Source organism: Stegostoma tigrinum, chromosome 27 (assembly GCF_030684315.1).
Source record: "Stegostoma tigrinum isolate sSteTig4 chromosome 27, sSteTig4.hap1, whole genome shotgun sequence".
In the NCBI taxonomy this organism is placed as follows: domain Eukaryota; kingdom Metazoa; phylum Chordata; class Chondrichthyes; order Orectolobiformes; family Stegostomatidae; genus Stegostoma; species Stegostoma tigrinum.
Genome location: NC_081380.1, coordinates 4,705,124 through 4,726,594, shown reverse-complemented (window position 1 = coordinate 4,726,594; position 21,471 = coordinate 4,705,124). Strand labels below are relative to the sequence as shown.

Here is a 21,471-nt window from a genome sequence, read left to right as displayed (position 1 = left end):
CTCTCCCCACAGATAGCGCTGAGTTTCTCTAAAACTTTCTGCCTTTATTAACTCCTGCTTACAACTCTCAATCCTCGTCAATGCATTGATGCACTTTTTAAATGTAAACAAAGCTGCTAGCAGGCTCTGTTAGGGGGTTGTAAGTGCGCAGGAGGTGGGCTGCAAGGATTAAAGGTGACAGACTCTCCAAATCAGGGACAGTCCCACTTTAAGAGAGGCCCCGCCCCCGCGTTTGGGCGCGACCATTTCTGCAGGGCGGGGGAGAGTTAGGAAACGAACGGCCGGTTATCGCGAGAGCGGCTCAGGCCAAGATGGCGGAAGGTAGGAGCTTGTCGGTGCCGCGACTTTGTGGGGGCGAACCGCGCCGCGGCTGGCGGAGGGCGCAGGAGCATAGCCTGCGGTCCCCAGGCCCGGATACACTGGGCTGGTTGTGGTGACCAGGCCTGGCTTCAGGCTTATCTCGAGCTGGAGTAGAGAGTGACCCACCCCACCCCACCCCCGTCCAGTCCCTACTCTTTCCCAACCCCCCCCCCCCCCCCCCCCGGGGTCACTGTGTCTCTGTTCCTGCCCCCACCACTGCCCCCCCCCCCCCACTCCATGGGGTCACTGTGTCTCTGTTCCTCCTCCTCCTCCACTGCCCCCCCCCCCCACTCCATTTGGGGTCACTGTGTCTCTGTTCCTCCTCCTCCTCCACTGCCCCCCCCCCACTCCATTTGGGGTCACTGTGTCTCTGTTCCTGCCCCCACCACTGGCACCCCCCCCCCCCACTCCATGGAGTCAGTGTCTCTGTTCCTGCCCCCACAGTGTGTTGAGTTGTACCAGAAAAGGGAGTAGCTCCATATTAGAAAGGAGCAGGCTGAAGAAGTGCTGAGCAACACCCAATGCAAGCTCTGGTGAATAAAGTTAGTGATCTACAAGCACAAATTGCTGTGTGGGTATCTGATAACGTAGTAAATGCAGAACTGTGGCTTAAAAATGATACTTGGTGCTTCGAGGAGGTAGTGTTCAGCAAAGATAAATGAGAAAAGGGAGATGGAGTGGGAGAATTGATTATAACTTGAGAAAAAGGGACCTCCTTGAAGTATTGAAGTATCCCTCTGGTTACAGCTGAGAAACACAAGACTATGATTATTCCTGACATCTTATTGAGAGGAATTAATCTGATGTGGGTAAAAGAGAACTTTTAATTACTTGAGTATTGACTGGGGTAAAGGCTAAGGTTGGGGAGGTGTCTCTGGAATGGTACAGCCCAACCAGAAAGGATGTGTTATGTATGCCATGAAGTGAGGTGGCCAGGAGTCTGTCAGGGGCTCTTTGGCGTATGTGAATTTTGGATTGTAAGCTAATGGAGAAGAGTGAAAAACAATTAAATCAGCAGTGGGCTTGGTGATGGTAGATGACACTGGATGACCTAGAGTAAAATGATCAAGAACTGACAAAATCTCTCCTACTTTTCAGGAGATGTTATAGGCTAGGTACATTCTAAAGAAGCTGAAAAGGGAGGGGAGCTGAGTTGAAGGCCTTTATATTGCAAGGGGATGGCAAATAAAATCTTTTTTTTTAAAATAAAAAGGTTACACCCTTGAGCTTGCACCCTGTCAAGCTAATTTGGGAAAGATCAACATTCCGTCACGATTGTCAGAATCTTGGAACTTCTTTCCCGCTAACAGTGTGGGTGCAACTGTGGCTTTTGTTTTTTCAGCTCCAAGAATGTTTTTTTCCCCCCCCCTTTCTCAAAGGTAGTTGAAGGTGGCCATGTCGGTTGTGATTTCTTTCAAGAATGGATATTAAATAAACACAGGCCCTGTCTGATTTATCATCACTATGGTTATTCTTTCTCTTGCACTAGTAGTAGGTGGCTGTAATGACAATGGAGATTGGAATTTTAACCATCATTTGTGTACTTAATTACATAGAACTTAACATACCAACCATTTGACCAACTGGCCTGTGGTGACAGTACATTTTACATAAGTCTCTGCCCATCTTTTTCTCGTCTCACTATCAGCATATCCTTTCCTTACTCTCTCAATATCTAGTTTCCCTGTAAGTGCATCTGTACCCTTCACTTCAGCCACTCTCTAATGACTGAAACAAATGTGCCTAAATTCATTATTTTTGATAATTATCTTCTCTTCATAGGCCTTAACTTTGGTAGTGGGTTTGGAAGGTTTTGCACTGCTGCACTGAAACCTTTGTGTTTGCTGCCCCTATGCACAGTGTGAGGCTAATAAACGTTTTAAAGTGATAGTGGGCACTAATTTAAGTGGGGTTCTTTGTTCTGTGTCAAACTTATTGTGTTGTTGGAGCTGTACTTAGCTTTGTGAATTCGGAATCCGTTACACTCCAGACCTGTCCACCACATACAAGGCACAAGTTTTGGGAATTCTGGAGGTAGGTCATTTGCTGCAGAATTCCAGCCTCTGACCTGTCCTTGTACCACGTGCTTATGGCTAGTAGAGTTCTGCCCTGGTTATTGGTGGTATGATGATGGGCGGATTGTGTTGGGGGTGGTATGATGATGAAAGGGCAGTAGTTGCTGCCTGGCACTCCATTGTAAATAATGGTTTCCACTTATTAGCCCCCAACTTGAATGTCAATACATGGCACGATCTGGACAACAAAGTTAAGCAGAGTTCCTGACTCCTCAAACATGAACTGTGTGTGTGTGTGTGCGTGCGTGTCTACTCCTGCTTCTGATGTTGTAGTGCAGGAAAGATAATTGAAGCATCTGAAGACAATTTGGCCTAGAGCACTACTCTGAACAATTTGTTGCAGATTGCTAGCATCCACATCACTGATTTTATTTCAATAATCTGCTCATGCTCGCAGAGCAACAGTGAGTATGAAGTTCAATCTCTCATCCCCTTCTAGTGCCTCTGAATCAGTGGGGGTCAAGGAGATAGTGGAATCAAGGGTTATGGGGATAAAGCAGGAACAGGATGCTGATTGTGGATGATCACAATGAACGGTGGTGCTGGCTTGAAGGGCCGAATGGCCTACTCCAGCACCTATTGTCTATTGAGATGACTTGGAGCTGAAATGACTGACTCCTAACAACCACAATCATCTTCCTATGTGCCGAGTATGACTCAAACCAGCAGAGAGTTTGCCCCTTCAGTCCCATTGACCCTAGTTTTACTCGAGCTCCTTGTTGCTGCACTAGGTCAAATGCAATTTTGATGGTCAAGGACCTTCACACTTTCCTCCCCCTCTAGAATTCACCTCTGCCTGTGTTTAGACCAGGATTGTGATGACGCTCAGGTGTTGAGTGATCTTGGTAGATCCTAACTTCAGTGTCAGTGGGCAAGTTATTCTGAGCAGGTTCTGCTTGGTGACACTGATTAGGATCACTTTTTGATCGAGTAAAGTAATGGGCCAGTAATAGGCTGGATTGGTTTCATCTTGCTTTTTGTGGCCAGGATGTAAAAGGCATTTGTCCACGTTGGGCAGATGGCAGTGTTGCACCTGCACTTGTGCAACTTGCCTGGGGGCTTGGCTTGTTAAGTATTGTCATAGGGTATTATTGGGGAGTTAGAGACTTTGTACTCGGTGCCTTCAGCTGTTTATTAATAATGGCACAGCATGATCGAGTTGGGGGTCCTGACTGTGCATTAGCCTCTATTGTACAGTGTGTTTAATATCAGGGTGGGGCTGGAACCCAGTTTAGTTGTGAAGCCCACCATGGCCAAATATCTGCCTTTAGGAGCGTGTGATTGTTCACGGTGCCTGCTGTCCCAGCAGGGCATTTTGGAGTAAGAATGTTGGTGGGATTTCTGGCTGTGTATATAGTGTGTGTTCTGTTGAATTTAATCTTGGTACTAGGGCAGATGTACAGTGCTGCTAAGCTGGTTTTGGCATCAAATGGGAATGCTGATAAGTTGTTCCATTGATTTGTTTTCTCGCTGATTTCAGAGGCACTGGAAGGGGATGTGGGATTGAACTTCATACTCACTGCTCTGCAAGCATGAGCAGATTATTGAAATAAAATCACAGTGCTGTGGATGCTAGCAATCTGCAACAAATGTGGAGAATGTTGAAGAAACCTGGCATTGATGGTGGGTGGGTGGGTGTGGTGAGAGAGATTCTCCAGTGTTGTCTGTTTGTGGTGAATCATTGGCACTAATCCAGTCAGTCCCTTGTGTGTTACACCTGGGGTGAGCTGCAACTCTGATTTCTGGTTTGGGCTTTGTTCTTGACTAGTGGTCAGAGATGCAATGTGGGCAGGAGTCCCATTCTCAGTACTGATTAGACTGCAGACTGAACAGTCCTCTCCTCCCCTCCATATTATGAAAGGATTGTAGAAGCAGGATGATTTCAGGTAAAATAAGATTGACTGACTGGGTTTTGTATTAATGCATGCTTGGCTCTGTTGATCTGCATCCCACCCCCATCTCCCAATCAAGATTTTGTAAACTGAAGTGTATTTCAAGGCGGACAGTGTGCGGATTCTGTGATAGCCAAGCAGTCTCTTCTTTTTTTGTGAATTTCTCAGTGGACACTTCTATACATTTGCGATTGGTTTCCATATGTGTCAGGTACCCACTTTAGAAAATGAATACCCGAACAGGATAAGGGGTTTCACTAGGTAGCATTTGAACCACAAATGAGTGTTCTTTTGGGTTTTAGGGACCCTGGTGATTGTGGTTGAAGTCTTCACTATGCAGTGAGCAGTAGCAATTCCTTACCCACATGTTCTTGGAGCTTGTAGCTGGAATTTCTATGCTAACTCTTTTCTTAATTTGCGTGTGGAATTGGACTGATGGTTTGAACGTAGCAGACTAGGGGACAATTGCTGATTTTATTTGGAAAACTCTGTTCTCTCTATGCCAAAGATAAAACATCTTTACTGACCTAGTTATCTGTAGCAAGCAGTGCAACAAATTGGATGTTTTTAATTTTGTAAAATAACGAAGCTAACAAAAATAAAATAATGGAACTGACAATTTGTGGAATTCACATTAAAGCTTTTTAGCAAAGCCATTTTAAGTTCTCCTAGCACAAGGGCCTGTTAGTTACTTGTCATTTATATTTGTTTGTTTCCTCTTCTGACTGTTCTTGTGCCATTTGATAGAGGAGGTTGCTAAGCTGCAGAAACACCTGGCCCTTCTCCGCCAGGAGTATGTGAAAATGCAACAGAAGCTGGCAGAAACAGAGAAGAGATGTACCATGCTCGCAGCCACATCTACAGTAGAAAATGCCAGTGACTCCTTTGTTTGCCGACTTCTGTCTATTGTGTCTGAGCTTTATCAGCAAGAACAATACAGGTAAATCTTGTATAGTGAAGGTTAATGTATTGACTTAGCCTGTGATAAGATATTGGATGTTGGGAAGTAACCAGGTCTGTTGAACTGATACAAACTGCAAACGTTTTATTAACTGGCACCTGAAGGTTTAGTATTGTACCAATGGAACAAGAGATCCGCATAATCATTGTAAAAAAACACAGTAAGCAATAGAAATATACTGCAGCGGGTATGTGCGTCACTTTTATACTTCATTTACAGCATTAATCACTGAAAAAATAATAATCCAGCTTTGCCTTAAAACTTGCAGAGAATCTTCTCATTCTTGTACCTTCAATTGACTACTTAGAGTTCGAGCTAATAGTTATACACCTCAAATACCGGATGTCTAATTTTTGGCAGTTTGTCGAGAGTGCTGGCTCATAAGATGCTAGTTAAAACAAAGTTTTCTGTACTTATTGACTCTTAATTGAGTTGTTGACTAGATTACCTTTTTTTGCAACAATCATAAATTGACCATTGATGTCAGAACATCTAAATTCAAACAATGGTGCTATAATCCTTTGCCTCTTCAGCTCATCTGCTCCAGTGCCAATTGGTCTGAACTAGGAATATTAGCTTTATTTGAAAGATTTATTTTATGACCGAAGGATGCTTTATGGCTTTCTACATTGTCTTGATTAAATATACGTTCACAGTAAATAAATGTATTCTACACAGGAATATCCCTGTAGGACATTGTGGAAAGTGTTTTTCTTTCTGGATTTATAAATTAATCATTTGTGGGACAATGATTTTGTATTTGCCCTGAAATTTACTTCCATTTAAAGTATGGGCAAAGATCTGTAGCTTTGGTTGTGGGTGAGGTTGTTGACTTGCTTGCCAAGCTGGCTTGTTTTGGTGACATCATCAGTGGAACCTCCGATGAAGCGATGTTGTTCTACTCTGTTCAGAATTTACACTGTCTGCTCTGTTATGGTGAGTGCTGTCATTTCCGGCTTTGAACCCATACAGATCAAAACTGGGTAACAAGGTGTAGAACTGGATGAACACAGCAGGCTGAGCAGCACCTTTTAGAGCTTTCCTGCTCCTAAGTTGCTACTTGGCCTGCTGTGTTCATCCAACTCTCCACCTTGTTATCTCGGACTCTCCAGCATCTGCAGTTCCTATTATCTCAAATCAAAACTGGAAATGACAGCACTCACCATAACTGAACGGACAGTGTAAATTCCAAACAGAGTAGAATAACATCACTTCATCAGAGGTTCCACTGATATCAGCGTGGTGCTGAAACGTTTGAACAAAAACAAGACAGCTCAGCGAGCAAGTCAACAACTTCATATTCATCATCCATTCACTTCAGCTAACAGAAGTAGCAGTCTACTTCAGAACTGGCTGCAGACCAGCAGTGCCACTTAATGAACTTTAGCTCTGACTTGCAAACAAATCCTTGCATCTGTTGGCATGTTTTCTTTCATCACCTACTTTCCTCCCTTTCTTGGGTTGTTTTTCAGGCAATAGATCTCTTAAATGTGGTTGTTTCGTATGGTTAAAAACGTGGACTTTGATTTATCTTTTAGCTCTTTACAGGAGAATTTTTTTGATTGCACAGCATTAGATATGCAGTAATAATTCATAGAATCCCTACAGTATGGAAAAAGACCACTTGGCCCTTTGAGTCTGCAATGACCCTCCAAAGAGCATCAAACCCAGACCCAGCCGCCCCATCCTATCCTCAACCTCATGTTTCCCATGGCTAACTCACCTAGCCTGCGTATCCCTGGACAATTTGTAGCTCAGCCAATCCACCTAACCGGCACAGCTTTTGAACTGTGGGAGGAAACTGGAGCATGTGGCTGCATTCGATTGTAGTTTGTTAGGCTCATTACTCCATTTGGCTTTCTGTTTTGGGGGGAAAGTAAAGATATGTTTGGGGATAAAACAAACAATGTAAGAGGCTGGGGAGAGAGTATCTATAGTAAATTAACAGCTAACATCCCAAAGCCTGTTTATAAATGCAAACAGTGCAAGTGAGCACAGGGCTAATTTAGGATCATAAAAGAAATTATCAGGAATTAATGAAGGGTGTTGATCAGGACCAAAGTTAATTACTGGCTCATAGTCTACATGAGTTTTTAAAAAAATATAAATTATTTATTACAGACCTATCCTGTTTGAATTTGGTTGAGTCCGTTGAAATAACACAATCGATGAGGGTGTGAAATTTGAAGTATATGCGGACTTTCAATTAATATTTGGCAAAATGGGTTTATTTTCCTTTTCAGCAGAGAATGCTATGATAAGGTATTGGAAATGTTTGGGTCTGCCAGGATCTGTGAAATAGGAGAAAAAGTTTCTGGACACTGACTCATTGTCAGGACTTCTAGGTGTCTGATGTAAGGATTCTAAGATGGGTGCTCGACCTGAGGAGTTAACTGTTTCTCCACAGATACTGGATGGCCTGCTGAATATTTTCTGTTTTAGATTTGCAGTATGTTGCTTTTGAAGTAATGCGAAGAGAGGTTTATTCACAGTAACTTGAGAGTCACTAACCAGATTTATAGATAGTGAAATGTTTGGCAAAGAAACCCAATGATGAGGTGAAGTGTCTTTAAAACAGTGAGCTGATTGGGGAAAGTACTGAAAGGACAATAGAAGCAGATTCGATATTCTCTTTTCAAAGAGTTGATTAAGTATTTGGAAGAGAAGTTTAGTAGGATTAAGTGAATATCTCTTTTCAAATGGCATGGTGTGTTTATTTTTCATTAATCATTTGCAGGATGGGGGTGTCATTGAAGAGGCAGCGTTTATTGCTTATCCCTCACTGCTCAGAGGGCAGTTTGGTGTTGTGCTCTATGAACATTTAACATTTCTGTGTGTTTGGTCCTGTAACTGGTGCATATCCAGGACACACTCTCTTTAATAGCTAGATTTAGTGACAATGGCTCATTTTAGCTTGGAGGATCATTCCACTGAAGAATTTTTTTTTTGTTTTAAAGCCTACACTTTTTTAAAAAAGTGCTGATTCTGAGCATCTTGACAATTTTAATGCTAAGTGCCGCTGGAGGAGATGACTTCTAGGAGACATTTTATAGCAAGGATGAGGAAGAATAATTCTGCACCAGTGTAGGGCCAGGAAGTTTGACTCATGAGCCTGTAGTTAATGTGTAATGACAGATATTGAAACAGCTGAAGAGTCTAAATGCTGCACAACCTTTACAATCACTGAAGCTTTCCAGTTGCTCAGTTTCCTATTATACTTGGCTGAAGAACCATTAAGTTAACTGCATTATCCCTGGCAAGCTTTAGTGCTTTTCTGTTGACCACTTCCATATCCAAAACAGACAATTTGAATATTGGGTTAACCCACTTCCCATTTAATTTGGTTCATTTGTCCCACCTTCCCTTCTTGCCGTGCCACCTTGTTTGAAACCTCTTGCTTCCTGCCTTTGTTTTCCTAAACTGCTTGGAGTCCAACCAGCCTCTCAATTGTGGTATTGCTCTTCCTTGATATTTCCCAATGTTTCACCCTGCTGGGCATTTGTCAAAAGGGATATCTTTGCGATTGCTCATCATCGCTCTGGCAGGTTTCAGTAATGGTGCAGCATAAAAACTGTTTTTTTTTTTAATCTTGCAGTGATCTGAAAGTGAAGGTTGGGGGAAAGTACATCAACGTTCACAAGTTTGTTTTGGCAGCACGCAGTGATACCTGGAGCCTGGCGAATCTTGCTTCTACTGATGAACTTGACCTGTCAGGTTGGTGTATAAGATGGACTCGGAAAGCAGTTTTCACTCCCTTATTCATGCTGCAATATTATCCTAGTTGGTGAGGAATGGTTATTCGGTCCCTTGCGAGGGGGGGACATAGAATCAGGAGATGTAGAGTCAGTATGGATAGAGCTGAGGAATTCTGAGGGTAGAAAGACCCTAATGGGAGTTATCTACAGGCCCCCAAACAGTAGTCTGGATGTAGGGTGCAGGTTGAATCAAGAGTTGAAATTGGCCTGTCACAAAGGTATCACTACAGTTGTTATGGGAGATTTCAACATGCAGGTAGACTGGCAAAATCAAGATGGTACTGGACCCCAAGAAAGGGAATTTGTAGAGTGCCTCCAAGATGGATTCTTAGAACAGCTTGTACTGGAGCCTACCAGGGAGGAGGCAATTCTGGATCTGGTGTTGTGCAATGAACTGGATTTGATCAGGGATTTCAAGGTAGTGACCATAATATGATAAGTTTTTTTTTAATCTGCAGTTTGAGAGGGAGAATCGGAAGTGTCAGTATTGCAGTTGAACAAAGGGAACTATGGAGCTGTGAGGGAGGAGCTCGCCAAAGTTCAATACCCTATCAGGGAGGCAGTGGAACAACAATGGCAGGTATTTCTGGATATAATGCAGAAGGTGCAGGATCAGCTCAGTCCAAAGAGGAAGAAAGATCCTAAGGGGAGGAGGGGGCAGCCGTGGCTGACGAGGGAAGCTAAGGACTGTATAAATATAACACAGCAAAGATGAGCTGGAAGCCGGAGGACTAGGAAAGTTTTAAAGAGCAACAGAGGATAACTTAAAAAGGCAATGCGTGGAGAAAAAAGAGGTACAAAGGGAAACTGGCCAAAAATATAAAGGAAGATAGTAAAAGCTTTTTTAGGTATGTGAAAAGAAAAAAAAATTAAGACTAAAATTGGGCCCTTGAAGACAGAAACGGGTGCATTTATTATGGGGACCAAGGAAATGGCAGAAGAGTTGAATAGGTGCTTTGGCTCTGTCTTCACTCGGGAAGACACATGCAGTCTCCCAGATGTTGTAGAGGCTGAAGGACCTAGGGTAATGGATGAACTGAAGGAATTTATATTAGGCAGGAAATGGTGCTGGATAGATTGTTAGGTCTGAAGGGTGATAAGTCCCCGGGACCTGATGGTCTGCATCCCAGGGTACTTAAGGAGGTGGCTCTAGAAATCGTGGACGCATTGGTAATTATTTTCCAATGTTCTATAGATTCAGGATCAGTTCCTGCGGATTGGAGGGTGGCTAATGCTGTCCCATTTTTCAAGAAAGGAGGGAGAAAGTAAACAGGGAATTATAGACTAGTTAGCCTGATGTCAGTGGTGGGAAAGATGTTGGAGTCAATTATAAAGGATGAAATTACAACTCATTTGGATAGCAGTAACAGGATAGGTCAGAGTCAGCTTGGATTTACGTAAGGGAAATCGTGCTTGACTAATCTTCTGCAATTTTTTGAGGATGTAATTATGAAGATGGACAAGGGGCAGCCAGTGGATGTAGTATTCCTGGACTTTCAGAAAACCTTTGATAAAGTCCCACATAGGAGATTAGTGAGCAAAATTAGGGCACGTGGTATTGGGGGCAAAATACTGAGTTGGATTGAAAATTGGCTGGCTGACAGGAAGCAAGGAGTAGTGACAAACGGGTCCCTTTCGGAATGGCAGGCAGTGACCAGTGGCGTTCCATGAGGTTTGGTGCTGGACCACAGCTATTTACAATATACATTAATGATGTAGATGAAGGCATTAAAAGTTTAATATGAGCAAATTTGCTGATGACACAAAGCTGGGTGGCAGAGTGAAATGTGAGGAAGATGTTATGAGAATACAGGATGACTTGGACAGGCCAGGTGAGTGGACGGATACATGGCAGATGCAGTTTAATGTGGATAAATGTGTGGTTATCCACTTTGGCAAGAACAGGGAGGCAGATTACTATCTAAATGGAGTCCAGTTTGGTAAAGGGAAAGTTCAACGAGATCTGGGTGTTCTTGTACATCAGTCACTGAAAGCGAGCAGGCATTGAAGAAAGCTAATGGCATGCTGGCCTTCATAACAAGAGGAATTGAGTATAGGAGCAGAAAGGTCCTTCTGCAGCTGTACAGGGCCTGGTGAGACCGCACCTGGAGTATTGTGTGCAGTTTTGGTCTCCACGTTTGAGGAAGGACATTCTTGTTATTGAGGGAGTGCGGCGTAGGTTCACAAGGTCAATTCCCGGAATGGCGGTACTATCATATGTTGAAAGATTGGAGCGACTGGGCTTGTATACGCTTGAGTTTAGGAGGATGAGAGGGGATCTGATTTGAGGCATATAAGATTATTAAGGGATTGGACAATCTGGAGGCAGGAAGTATGTTTCTGTTGATGGGGGAGTCCAGAACCAGAGGACAGAGTTTAAAAGTAAGAGGAAGGCCATTTAGAACAGTTGAGGAGAAACTTCTTCACCCAGAGAGTGGTGGGTATATGGAATGCTCTGCCCCAGAAGGCAGTAGAGGCCAAGTCTCTGGATAGTTTCAAGAAAGAGATAGAGCTTTTAAAGATAGTGGAATCAAGGGTTATGGGGATAGGGCAAGAACAGGATACTGATTGTGGATGATCAGCCATGATCGTAATGAATGGTGGTGCTGGCTCGAAGGGCCGAATGGCCTACTCCTGCACCTATTATCTTTCAGCATGTAGTTCTCTTATAGCATGTTACGTTGATGTTGTTTGGATAACGTAACCTTTCTACTGGACAGTTAGTGATTTCCCTGTGACGTGATTTTCTACAGTGCAAGGTCACACAATGTTGAGTATTAGGAGAACTACCTGTACTTGATTTTATGTTATAAGCTTAAAGGTCAGAATGTGAAGTAGTGTCTACGCTTCTTGAGCCTGCTGCACCAATTTGTCCATGACTTTTAAACCGCTGCATCAGCTCCACTTCCCTGGATTCCCTTATTGCCCAAAAAATCACTTAATCGAAAGCCACATGGGTGTTGAGCACCTGGAGCCCTTTTGGAGAAAAGAATTCGCAAGCTTTTGCGTGAAGGGATTTCTCATTGTTCTCCCAAACAGCTGAACCCCTTATCTTGAGAGACCCCCTAACTCTTAAACCCGTTAACCTGGAGGAGCAACTTTTTAGGATATCCCTTGTCAAACCATCTCTGGTATTTTAATTCGATCACCTCTCATTCTTCTAATCTCTAAAGAATATAGGGCCTTTTTATTGATTGTCTAAAATGGGTGAACTGCCTGTTTGAACTCTATTTCTGGCTCGTTGGCCACTGTACCATATCGATCCAATATCTCTCACATTTATTTTTCCTCCTATGTGGTGCTGATTTTGGAGTGTTTGTGGAGGGAAGAAAATAATCAGTCCTGCTGCTGTTTGGTTGAACAAAAATTACACTGTCCGAAAGGAGTGTTTTATGTTGAGCACAGCCTAATCAGATAACTGATTCATGGGGTGCTTAATGTACAAAATTTCTAAAGTGTAGCTGTTTGTATTTGAAAGGGTTAGTACTGAGGTGTGCCATAAGCATGTGATTTTGTGGAACTGTAGCAAAACTGGAGTCAGTTGGTCTCAGTGGGGAAAAACACTCCTAGTTGGAGTCATACCCAACAAGAAAAGGTAGTTGTGATTTATGGAGATTGGTCATCAGTTTTCTAGGATATCTCTGCAGGAGTTCCTCCGCGTCCTAGGCCCAATCGTCTTCAAGTGGATCATAATGACCTTCCCTCTATCTGAAGTGCAGATGGGGTGGGGGATGTTTAATGACTACTGCCACCATGCTCTTTACATGCAGCAATCTTAAGCATCAGGTCTTGCAGTCTAGTCACGTGACCTGCCTGTTCAGGTTAGCAATTATCTGGGTGAAGCCTGGGCCTGAGAACTGAGTGTTTGCTTGTTTGTGTTCTGGTAATGGTGTATGACCCATTGCTGAAGTGTTGGCGCTATTATTTTGTTTGCAAGGTGTCCCTAGCATGAGTAAGTACTAAGCTGTATAGATATGGTTTCTCCTCTGGTTTACAGACTTGAATACCCAAAATGGAAAGCCTATATTATCTTGAATAGGTTTTGCTCCTAAAGAATTATTGTTCCCATGCCACCTTGTGGCTCTACCCGTTCTTTGTGAGGAAAGCTATAAGCCAAAATTTAATGTGTAAAAGCTGCTGATTTGCTTAACCCTAATGGTCCAAGGTGTTTTTGCTCAAAAAGAGGTAACTATATGGGTGCTAAATGCTTTTGTTTTGACTTTCTAGAATTGAGGGAATTCTGGAATGATCCCTATGTGGGGAAAAAATATAAACTTCCTGTTCAGGGATGGGGATAGAGAATACAGAGAGCTATAGTTCACCGGTATCCATTCTGGGGCAAGGCTAGAAGCTGAGGACATAACAGGATTTGTTGGACAAGCAGTGGCACAAGGTGTACAGTGTTGGGAAGTGGAGAATTATTCACTTTGTTTGGAAGAATAGAAAAGCAAAATAGTTTGCAACCATCAAGTATTAGGATTTGAATGGGTTTGAGTGTCCTTGTATGCAATTTGGAGAAAGTAAACTTGCAATTTCAACAAGCAGTTTGTAAGGCAGCTAGTATATCACCGCTATTGAAAAGCTTATGAAGTACAAGGGTGAGGAAGTTATACTGCACTAATACAGGTCTTTAGTGAGTCCGCATCAGGAATACTGGGTCCCATTTTCTTTTTACCAAAGGTAGGACATACTTCCCTGAGAGCAAGGTATAACAAAAGTTTACTAGATTGATTTCTGAAGTAAGAAGGCTGACCTCTGAATAATGTGGACATGTGTTCTGTGGAATTGGGCAAATGACTGGAGATTGTGCTGGAAGTAACATTTTTAAACTGACCTAATACAGTAGATACTGAGAAATTGTTTCTTTTGCCGAGAAAGTCTAGAAGGTAAAAATCAGTCTCAGGCATGCAGTTGCGACTAAGATGAAAAACTCCTTTGCAAGTGTTAGTGTTTGGAATTCAGTACCTCTGTGCACTGTGGCTGTTCACTTGATGCATGCTCAGGTATGAGATTGACTTTTGGGCAAAGGGTTTTGAGCTTAGAATGGCAAGGTATCATTAATGGAAAGATGTGGTCATGATCTTTGTTGAATGGCAACTTGTCATCCTCATGCTTATTACATTTTCTTACTATAAATGATTTTCTTTTGTTCACCTTGCCAGATGCAGATCCAGAAGTAACTATGGCAATGCTCCGATGGATTTACACAGATGAACTTGAACTGAAGGAGGATGATGTATTCCTCACTGAACTAATGAAACTAGCTAATAGATTTCAGCTATATCTCCTCCGAGAAAGGTAGGATATTTTACGCTTGTTCTGTGTGAGTATGGAGATCTTAACGTTGTCTGGCTTGATGAACACTTATAAATGAACTATACAACTGAGATTGATAATTCTGTGTGAGTTGCAGTTAGACTTTCAATTCAGTTGCTGTTTGCTTCCTTGTAACTTCAAGTTCGAAACAATTTTTTTCAAAGTAGTTATATGTGGGAAGAAAATTTGAGGGAAAGTTTGTTTCACATTAAATTTGTGTGATTATGTAGCATTGATGCTTTACAAATTAACTACAAATGACAAAAACCGTTTGACTTGTTCTTCTCGTTGGGAAGAGCTAATCCCTGTTGTAGTACATTATTGATGGCCACCTTGCTCCTTTTGGCCTGTTCAGGCAATCAACTCCCTGGATTCTACAGTGATTACATTTACCTTCCCTTGATTGAAATCCCTGATACCAGTGAGTTTTGAGAAGATTTGTAGCTCAGGTTGAGGTTCTGGATGTGAGTTTGCTCGCTGAGCTGGAAGGTTAGTTTTCAGACGTTTCGTCACCATTCTAGGTAACATCATCAGTGAGCCTCCGACGAAGCGCTGGTGTTATGTCCCGCTTTCTATTTATCTGGTTGGGTTTCCTTGGGTTGGTGATGTCATTTCCTGTTCTTTTTCTCAGGGGATGGTAGATTGGCTCCAAATCAATCTACCATCCCCTGAGAAAAAGAACAGGAAATGACATCACCAACCCAAGGAAACCCAACCAGATAAATAGAAAGCGGGACATAACACCAGCGCTTCGTCGGAGGCTCACTGATGATGTTACCTAGAATGGTGACAAAACATCTGAAAACTAACCTTCCAGCTCAGCGAGCAAACTCACATCGAGATCCCTGATACCTTCGACCAGCAGAAATCCTCTGCCCCTCAGTTCACTTTTCTAACACCCAGCTTCTATTAGAAGAACAGTTCCAGATTTCCCCAACTCCTTCCTCCCGGGCAAGATCTTGAGGTTGTGCTACCTTGTTCCGGGTTCTCCTAGTGTTTATGGAGTGATTGGCCTTCATTCCTAATGCTGTTGTTTTTTTTTGTTTTGGAAGTCCTGTCCATCTGTTGATTTCACTGTGAGGTAGTTTTTTTAGTTTTTTTTTGTCTCGCTCCCATTACAACTATTAGCCTTGCATTGGTTAACTTTGCCTAGAGTATGTAATGAATAGCTGGGAAGTATCTTTAGCTTCAACTGCTCTTGATGTTTATTTTTTTCCTGATCTGTGATTGTATGTGCTTTTTAAGATATGCTTGTCATGTTTTCAGCATTACTATTTCTTTCCTGACTGAAAGACTTAAATCACAGCCCAATATAGGAACTGAATTCCAGATCATATTTAATGTGATGGTGTGGTTGCACCCCAAAGTGTTTCTGTTTACGCTGACGTTAATATCATGAAGAGAAACTAGGCTATGTTTTAAGCAATGCTTTTTGCTGTGTCCTGGGCATATGCGTCATGAAGCAATAATACATAATTTTTGACTGCATTGGAGTCAGTGTGGTTATACCTCATTTCTGCTGACCTGGAATCTGCTTTTGTGTTTAAACTTGTCTGTAAAATGGCTTCATAACTGCAGTATGGCAGCAGGACATCTATCAGATTTAATAAACATTAGAAGGCATGCTGCAAAATTCAAATGTGGCACCCTTGCCAGATATTTCACAAGCTCAGATTCTGAATTGAGTGAATGAGTTCTGGTTGTAAATCTCTTGCATACTATGACCTTAAGGTGTCATGAATTCTGTCCTTGATCAATTTTTGTCAAATTACAAGTTGGGGAGTGCATCACAAACATTGTGCTTGTCCATTTTAACTTTTGTTACGTGACTAGTTTTTCTACAGGAACAGGCCTGTACTAGTGTTGTTCAGCCTTGCTTCAACTTGCCCTGTGATCACATCTGCTTATTTCTCAATGTTTTCCCGTTACTGTGCTATTCAGCTGAACCACCTTTCCATGTTGAAACAGTCTGTAGAGTTTCTTTTTGAATTCCCGGATTTATCAGTGACTATAACAATTTGTCTTGTTGCCACGAGTCTCCACCCTGATTTTGTAACTGGAATTTTTAATATACTCCTGCAATTTCAAAGTTCAATTTTTACTAGTGTAAATAGTGAACAACAGTGGCCCAATCACTAATCTTTTTAGAATGACTGCCACTATCTAAAAAAGTGGACAATGGCCAGTGATATTGTTGCTGGATTAATCTAGCAATTCAGTGAATATTCTGGGGACTAGGGTTTGAATCCTGCCATGGCAGATGGTGGAATTGGAATTCAATTTATATTTTTAAAAAAAACACTGGAAATAAGGAAAAGGAATCTACCATTCTGACCTGGTCTGGCCTACATGTGACTCCAGACCCATAGCAGTTTGGTTGACTCTTAGTAGGCCTCTGAAATGGCCTACCAGGCTATTGAGTTGTACCAACTGCTGCAAAGTTTCATTTCTTTGCAATCAGACAAATCGTCTGGCATCGACCTAGGCACCAGAAAAGACAATGGCAGAAACATCTGTGTTGACCCTACAGGGTCCTCCTTACTGACCAATTGGGGTCTAGTGCCAAAATTGGGAGAGCTCTCTCATAGACTAGTGAGGCACAGCCTGATATTGTCAGTAAGGTATGATTCAGTGACAATGACTGTTCCAGGTACCACTGTCGCCATACATTGATATGTCCAGTCCTGCTGGTAGGACAGACTCAGCAGAGATGAAGGCACAGTGATATACAGTCTGGAGGGAGTTGCCCTTGGAGTCCTTAACATTGACACTGGATTCCATGAAGTCCCATGGCTTCAGATTGAACATGGGTAGGGAAACCTCTTCTTGATTACCATGTACTGCCCTCACTTGACTGAATTGGCACTCCATGTTGAACAACACTGAAAGCAAATAGTGAGAGTGGCAAGGACACAAAAATGTATTCTGCACAGAGAATTTCTTTGTCCTCCAAGTGTGGCTTGGCAGCAGTACTATAGATCAAGTTGGTTGGATCCTAAAGGATGTAGCTAGGCCTGCTGTGTTCATCCAGCTCCACTCTTTGTTATCTTAGCTACTAGACTGAGTCTGCAGCAGTTGGTGAGAGAACTAACCAGAAGGAAAAACACACTTGACCTCTTCCTGATCCAACCAAGTGGCTCTGTCCATGATGGTATCCGTATGACCTCTGCGCAGTCCTTGTGGAGACAAAGTCCTGCCTTCACATGGGGATCACCCTCCATGTTGTGTGGCACTATCCCCCTGTGCTAAATGGTACAGATTTTGAACAGATCCAGCAACTCAAAACTGAGCATCCATGAGGCACAGTGGGCTATCGGCAGAATTGTACCCTGATACAAGCTGCAAACTCGTGGTCTGGCATGTCCCCACTCAACCCTTACTACCAAGTCTTTGGATCAATCCTGGTTCACTGGAGAGTGCAGGAAGTAATGCCAGGAGAAGCACCAGGATTACTTGAATGTGAGGTGTCTGCCTGGTGAAGCTACCAAACAACAGAAGCAGCAAGTGATAGAGATATCACAACCAACTGACCAGATTGAGCTTTGCAGTTCTGCCGCATCTACCATGTGCATGGTAGTGAACAATTAAACAACTTGCTGGATGAGAAGGCTCTACAATTATCCACATCCTCTATGATGGAAGAGCCTGGCACGTCAGTGCGAAAGATAATGGTGGCACAGTGGATTGGTGGTTACCACTACTGCCTCTCAGTGGCAGGGGACCTGGGTTTGATTCAACCCTCAGGTGACTGTCTGTGTGGAGTTTGCATGTTCTCCCCATGTCTGCGAGGGTTTCCTCCCGTAGACCAAAGATGTGCAGGTTAATGGTTTGGCCGTGGGTAACTGCCTGTAGCGTTCCAGGTTGCATAGATTAGATGGGGTTATAGGGAGATAGATCTGGGTGGGATGCTCTGTGGGTTGGTGTGGACTTGTTGGGCTGTTGGGGTGCTGAAGTATTCACAGCGTTCTTCAGCCAGAAATGCCAAGTAGATGATCCGTCTCAGCCTTCTCTGGTCTTCGGCATCTCTGGAAGCAGTCTTCGCCCAATTTGATTCATTCCATGTGACATCAAGAAATGTCTGGAGACACTACATAATGCTAAGTCTTTTGGCTCTGACAACATTCCAGCAACTGTACTGAAGACCTGTGCTTCAGAACTTGCTGTTCTAGTACAGTTACGACACTAGCATCTACCTGAAATGTGGAAAATTGCCCGGCTATTTTCCTTCCCTTAAAAAAAAAAATCAACCCAGCCAATTTAGTAAAATGATGAAAGGTTGTTATCAAACAGCATCTGCTCAGTGACATCCAGTGACCACTCGGCTCCTGACCTCCATTACAACCTTAGTTCAAATGTGGACAAAAGAGCTGCAGTCGAGAGGTGACGTGTGAGTGACAGCCCTTGACGTCAAGGTGCATTTGACTGGAGGTGGCATCGAGCTTTCGCAAACTAGAATCAACGGGTATTAAGGGGCAGAATCTCCACTAGTTGGAGTCGTACCTGGCTCACGGGAAGATGGTTGTGATTGTTGGAGGTGAGTCATCTCAGCTCGTGAACATCTGTTCTCCAGGGTAGTGAACTTAGTCCAATCATCTTCATCTGCTTCACCAAAGACTTTCCCTCCATCGTAAGTCAGAAATGGAGATGTTCAGTACCACTTGCATCTCTTCAGATAACAAAGCAGTCCATGTTCACATGGGATACCAAGGTGTAGAGCTGGATGAACGCAGCAGGCTGAGCAGCATCAGAGGAGCAGGAAGGCTGATGTTTTGGGCATAGACCCTTTGCTGCTTGGCCTGCTGTGTTCATCCAGCTGTACACCTTGGTATCTCTGATTCTGCAGTTCCTACTATCTCATGTTCAAATGGAACAAGGTCTGGACAATATCCAGGCTTGGGCTAACCAGTGGCAAGTAATATTCATGTCACAAGAATGTCAGGCAGTCTTACCAATGCATTATGATGTTCAGTGATGTTACCATCACTGAATTCCCGCTATCAGCACCCTGGGAGTTTCCATTAACTGGAAACTCAGCTGGACTTGACACACAAACGCATTGGCTGTGAGAGTCTGTCAGAGACTCGGAATACTGTAGCGAGTAACTCAGTACGCCCCCACCCACCACCCCCCCCCCCCCCCCCCCAAAAAAAAAGCCTGACCACCATCTACAAAATACAAGTCAGAAATGTGATCAAATACTCCCACTTCCTTGAATGAGTGCAGCTCCAACAACGTTCAAGCATGACACGCTCCAAGACACAACGTGCTTGATTGGAACTACGTCCACTTTCCACTGGCCCTCACGGCAGTGTAGTCATTACAAAGTGTACTGCAGAAATTCAGAGGCTCCTTTGGCATCACCTTCCAAACCCTTTCACTTTAGAAGGACAAGGCCAGCAGATACGTGGGAACGTGACCACCTTTTAATTCTGTCCAAGCAACTCACTATCCTGACTTGAAAATGTATCACTGTTCCTTCATTTGCTGGGTCTAAATCCTAGAATTCCCTCCTAAAGGTATTGGGAAATCTACCTACACCAGGTGTTCCGCAACAGTTCAAAAAGGCTGTTCAGCACCACCTTCTCAAAGGAAACTGGAGCTGGACAATGAATGCTGGTCAGGCAGTGATGCTCATGCCTCAGAATGGCAACAGGAAGGATTTTATTCATTCTAAGCAGTTACTGTTTAATCCCAATAGTTTTTAGTTTTGTAATTTAGTTGACTTAATTGTATTATTACTTGTCCCCTGACCCTGCATGTGCTGACCTTACTCACGAATATACATGCAGCACCTTTTTGGGTAAAAATATCTTCAGTCTTTTTATATTGCATTCACTTCATTCTGTACTCTCATCTAGTCTTTTAACGATGGAATTATCCTTTCTGGGAACCTTAACTATGAAAACAATTTGTGTAATGTGATTTACCTATACTCTGACATCTTTTGCTCAAATGCAAAGAAAAAGCAACTGTTTGATCTGAGCTAAGAGGTTACTGTTGAGGGGATGAGGGTGCTTTTGACAAGGTACTCCTGTTTAGGTGTGTGTATAACCAATCTGTGTAACCAGGGATCGTAATTTGTGTATGCTAGCATCCTATTTCCTGGTGATAATGCAAGATTTTTCAATGTATTCTGTACGTGTACAATGTGTATTGATGTCTGTGCTTCCCATTGACAGGTGTGAAAAAGGAGTAATGTCACTCGTTAATGTTAGGAACTGTATTCGCTTCTATCAGACTGCAGAGGAGCTAAGTGCAACTACGTTGTTGAACTACTGTTCTGAGATTATTGCCAGCCATTGGGTGAGTTAGTTTTGCGCATATATATAGCACTTTTGTAGCAATGTTCCAAGAGTTTCAGATTTGCATGTAAATCAATGCAAAAACTAAGAACCTAAGCTATATTTGTTAGCACATTGGTTTTCAAATTGGTCAGAGATATTTGACAAATGTTGTTGATGACAAACCTTCCAGGTGACTTAAAAATGCAGTTTGTCACTTTCCAAATTGACGAGCTGGGAGGCAAGCTGTTTACTAGTTTTTGTTTTTGTCTCCCTTGATTTGAGCTGTAGTGATCTACATGAGGAACATTGAAAGAAGTGTGTTTATTTTGAAACCTGCCCTCTTTCTTCCTTCCACAACCCCCCCCCGCCCCAAACAAAACTGAAGAATTAGTTGAGGTCAATTCTGGCATCAGAATTTCCACTCAGGGTTTGACTCCAGCAGATTAAAGGGACAAGTTCCTTGTTTGCACAATTCTGTAGTATCCAGTGGTCAATATAGGAATTCCATGTGCCACAATTGATGTAATTGACTGACTGGGGAAAACCCTGTGGTATGGATGACTAGTTTGAGAAAGGTGTTGTGCTGCAAGTGAATTTGTGGTTGGGGTGGGGGGGGAGATGAAGAACCCCTGTGCAGTAACTAGTGTGCTCAGTGCTATAGCTGATTCCTAGAGTGAAACGTGCCTTTCTTCAGTAATGATATAACTCACTTTGCTGACTCCAATTCATCCAACACGTTTTGAAGAAGTTTGTTTTAAATTATGCAAATTTGGTGTAAAACGCTCAGCCGAGATTCTTTCATTTTGCTATTTGGAAGGATGGTTCACT

General features: G+C 42.9%; 1 protein-coding gene across 1 annotated transcript in view; it reads left to right on the top strand.

Annotated features, from left to right (window-relative positions):
- The first annotated feature begins 253 nt into the window (after positions 1-253).
- Positions 254-21,471, top strand: part of ankfy1 (ankyrin repeat and FYVE domain containing 1) — a 73,062-nt gene continuing 51,844 nt past the window's right edge. Inside the window, exons 1-5 of the mRNA XM_059655197.1 lie at positions 254-321; positions 5,075-5,267; positions 8,884-9,002; positions 14,206-14,341; positions 20,539-20,662. Coding sequence (XP_059511180.1) covers positions 312-321; positions 5,075-5,267; positions 8,884-9,002; positions 14,206-14,341; positions 20,539-20,662 — 582 coding nt within the window. The 5' untranslated portion in view covers positions 254-311. The remainder of the gene's footprint in view (positions 322-5,074; positions 5,268-8,883; positions 9,003-14,205; positions 14,342-20,538; positions 20,663-21,471) is intronic.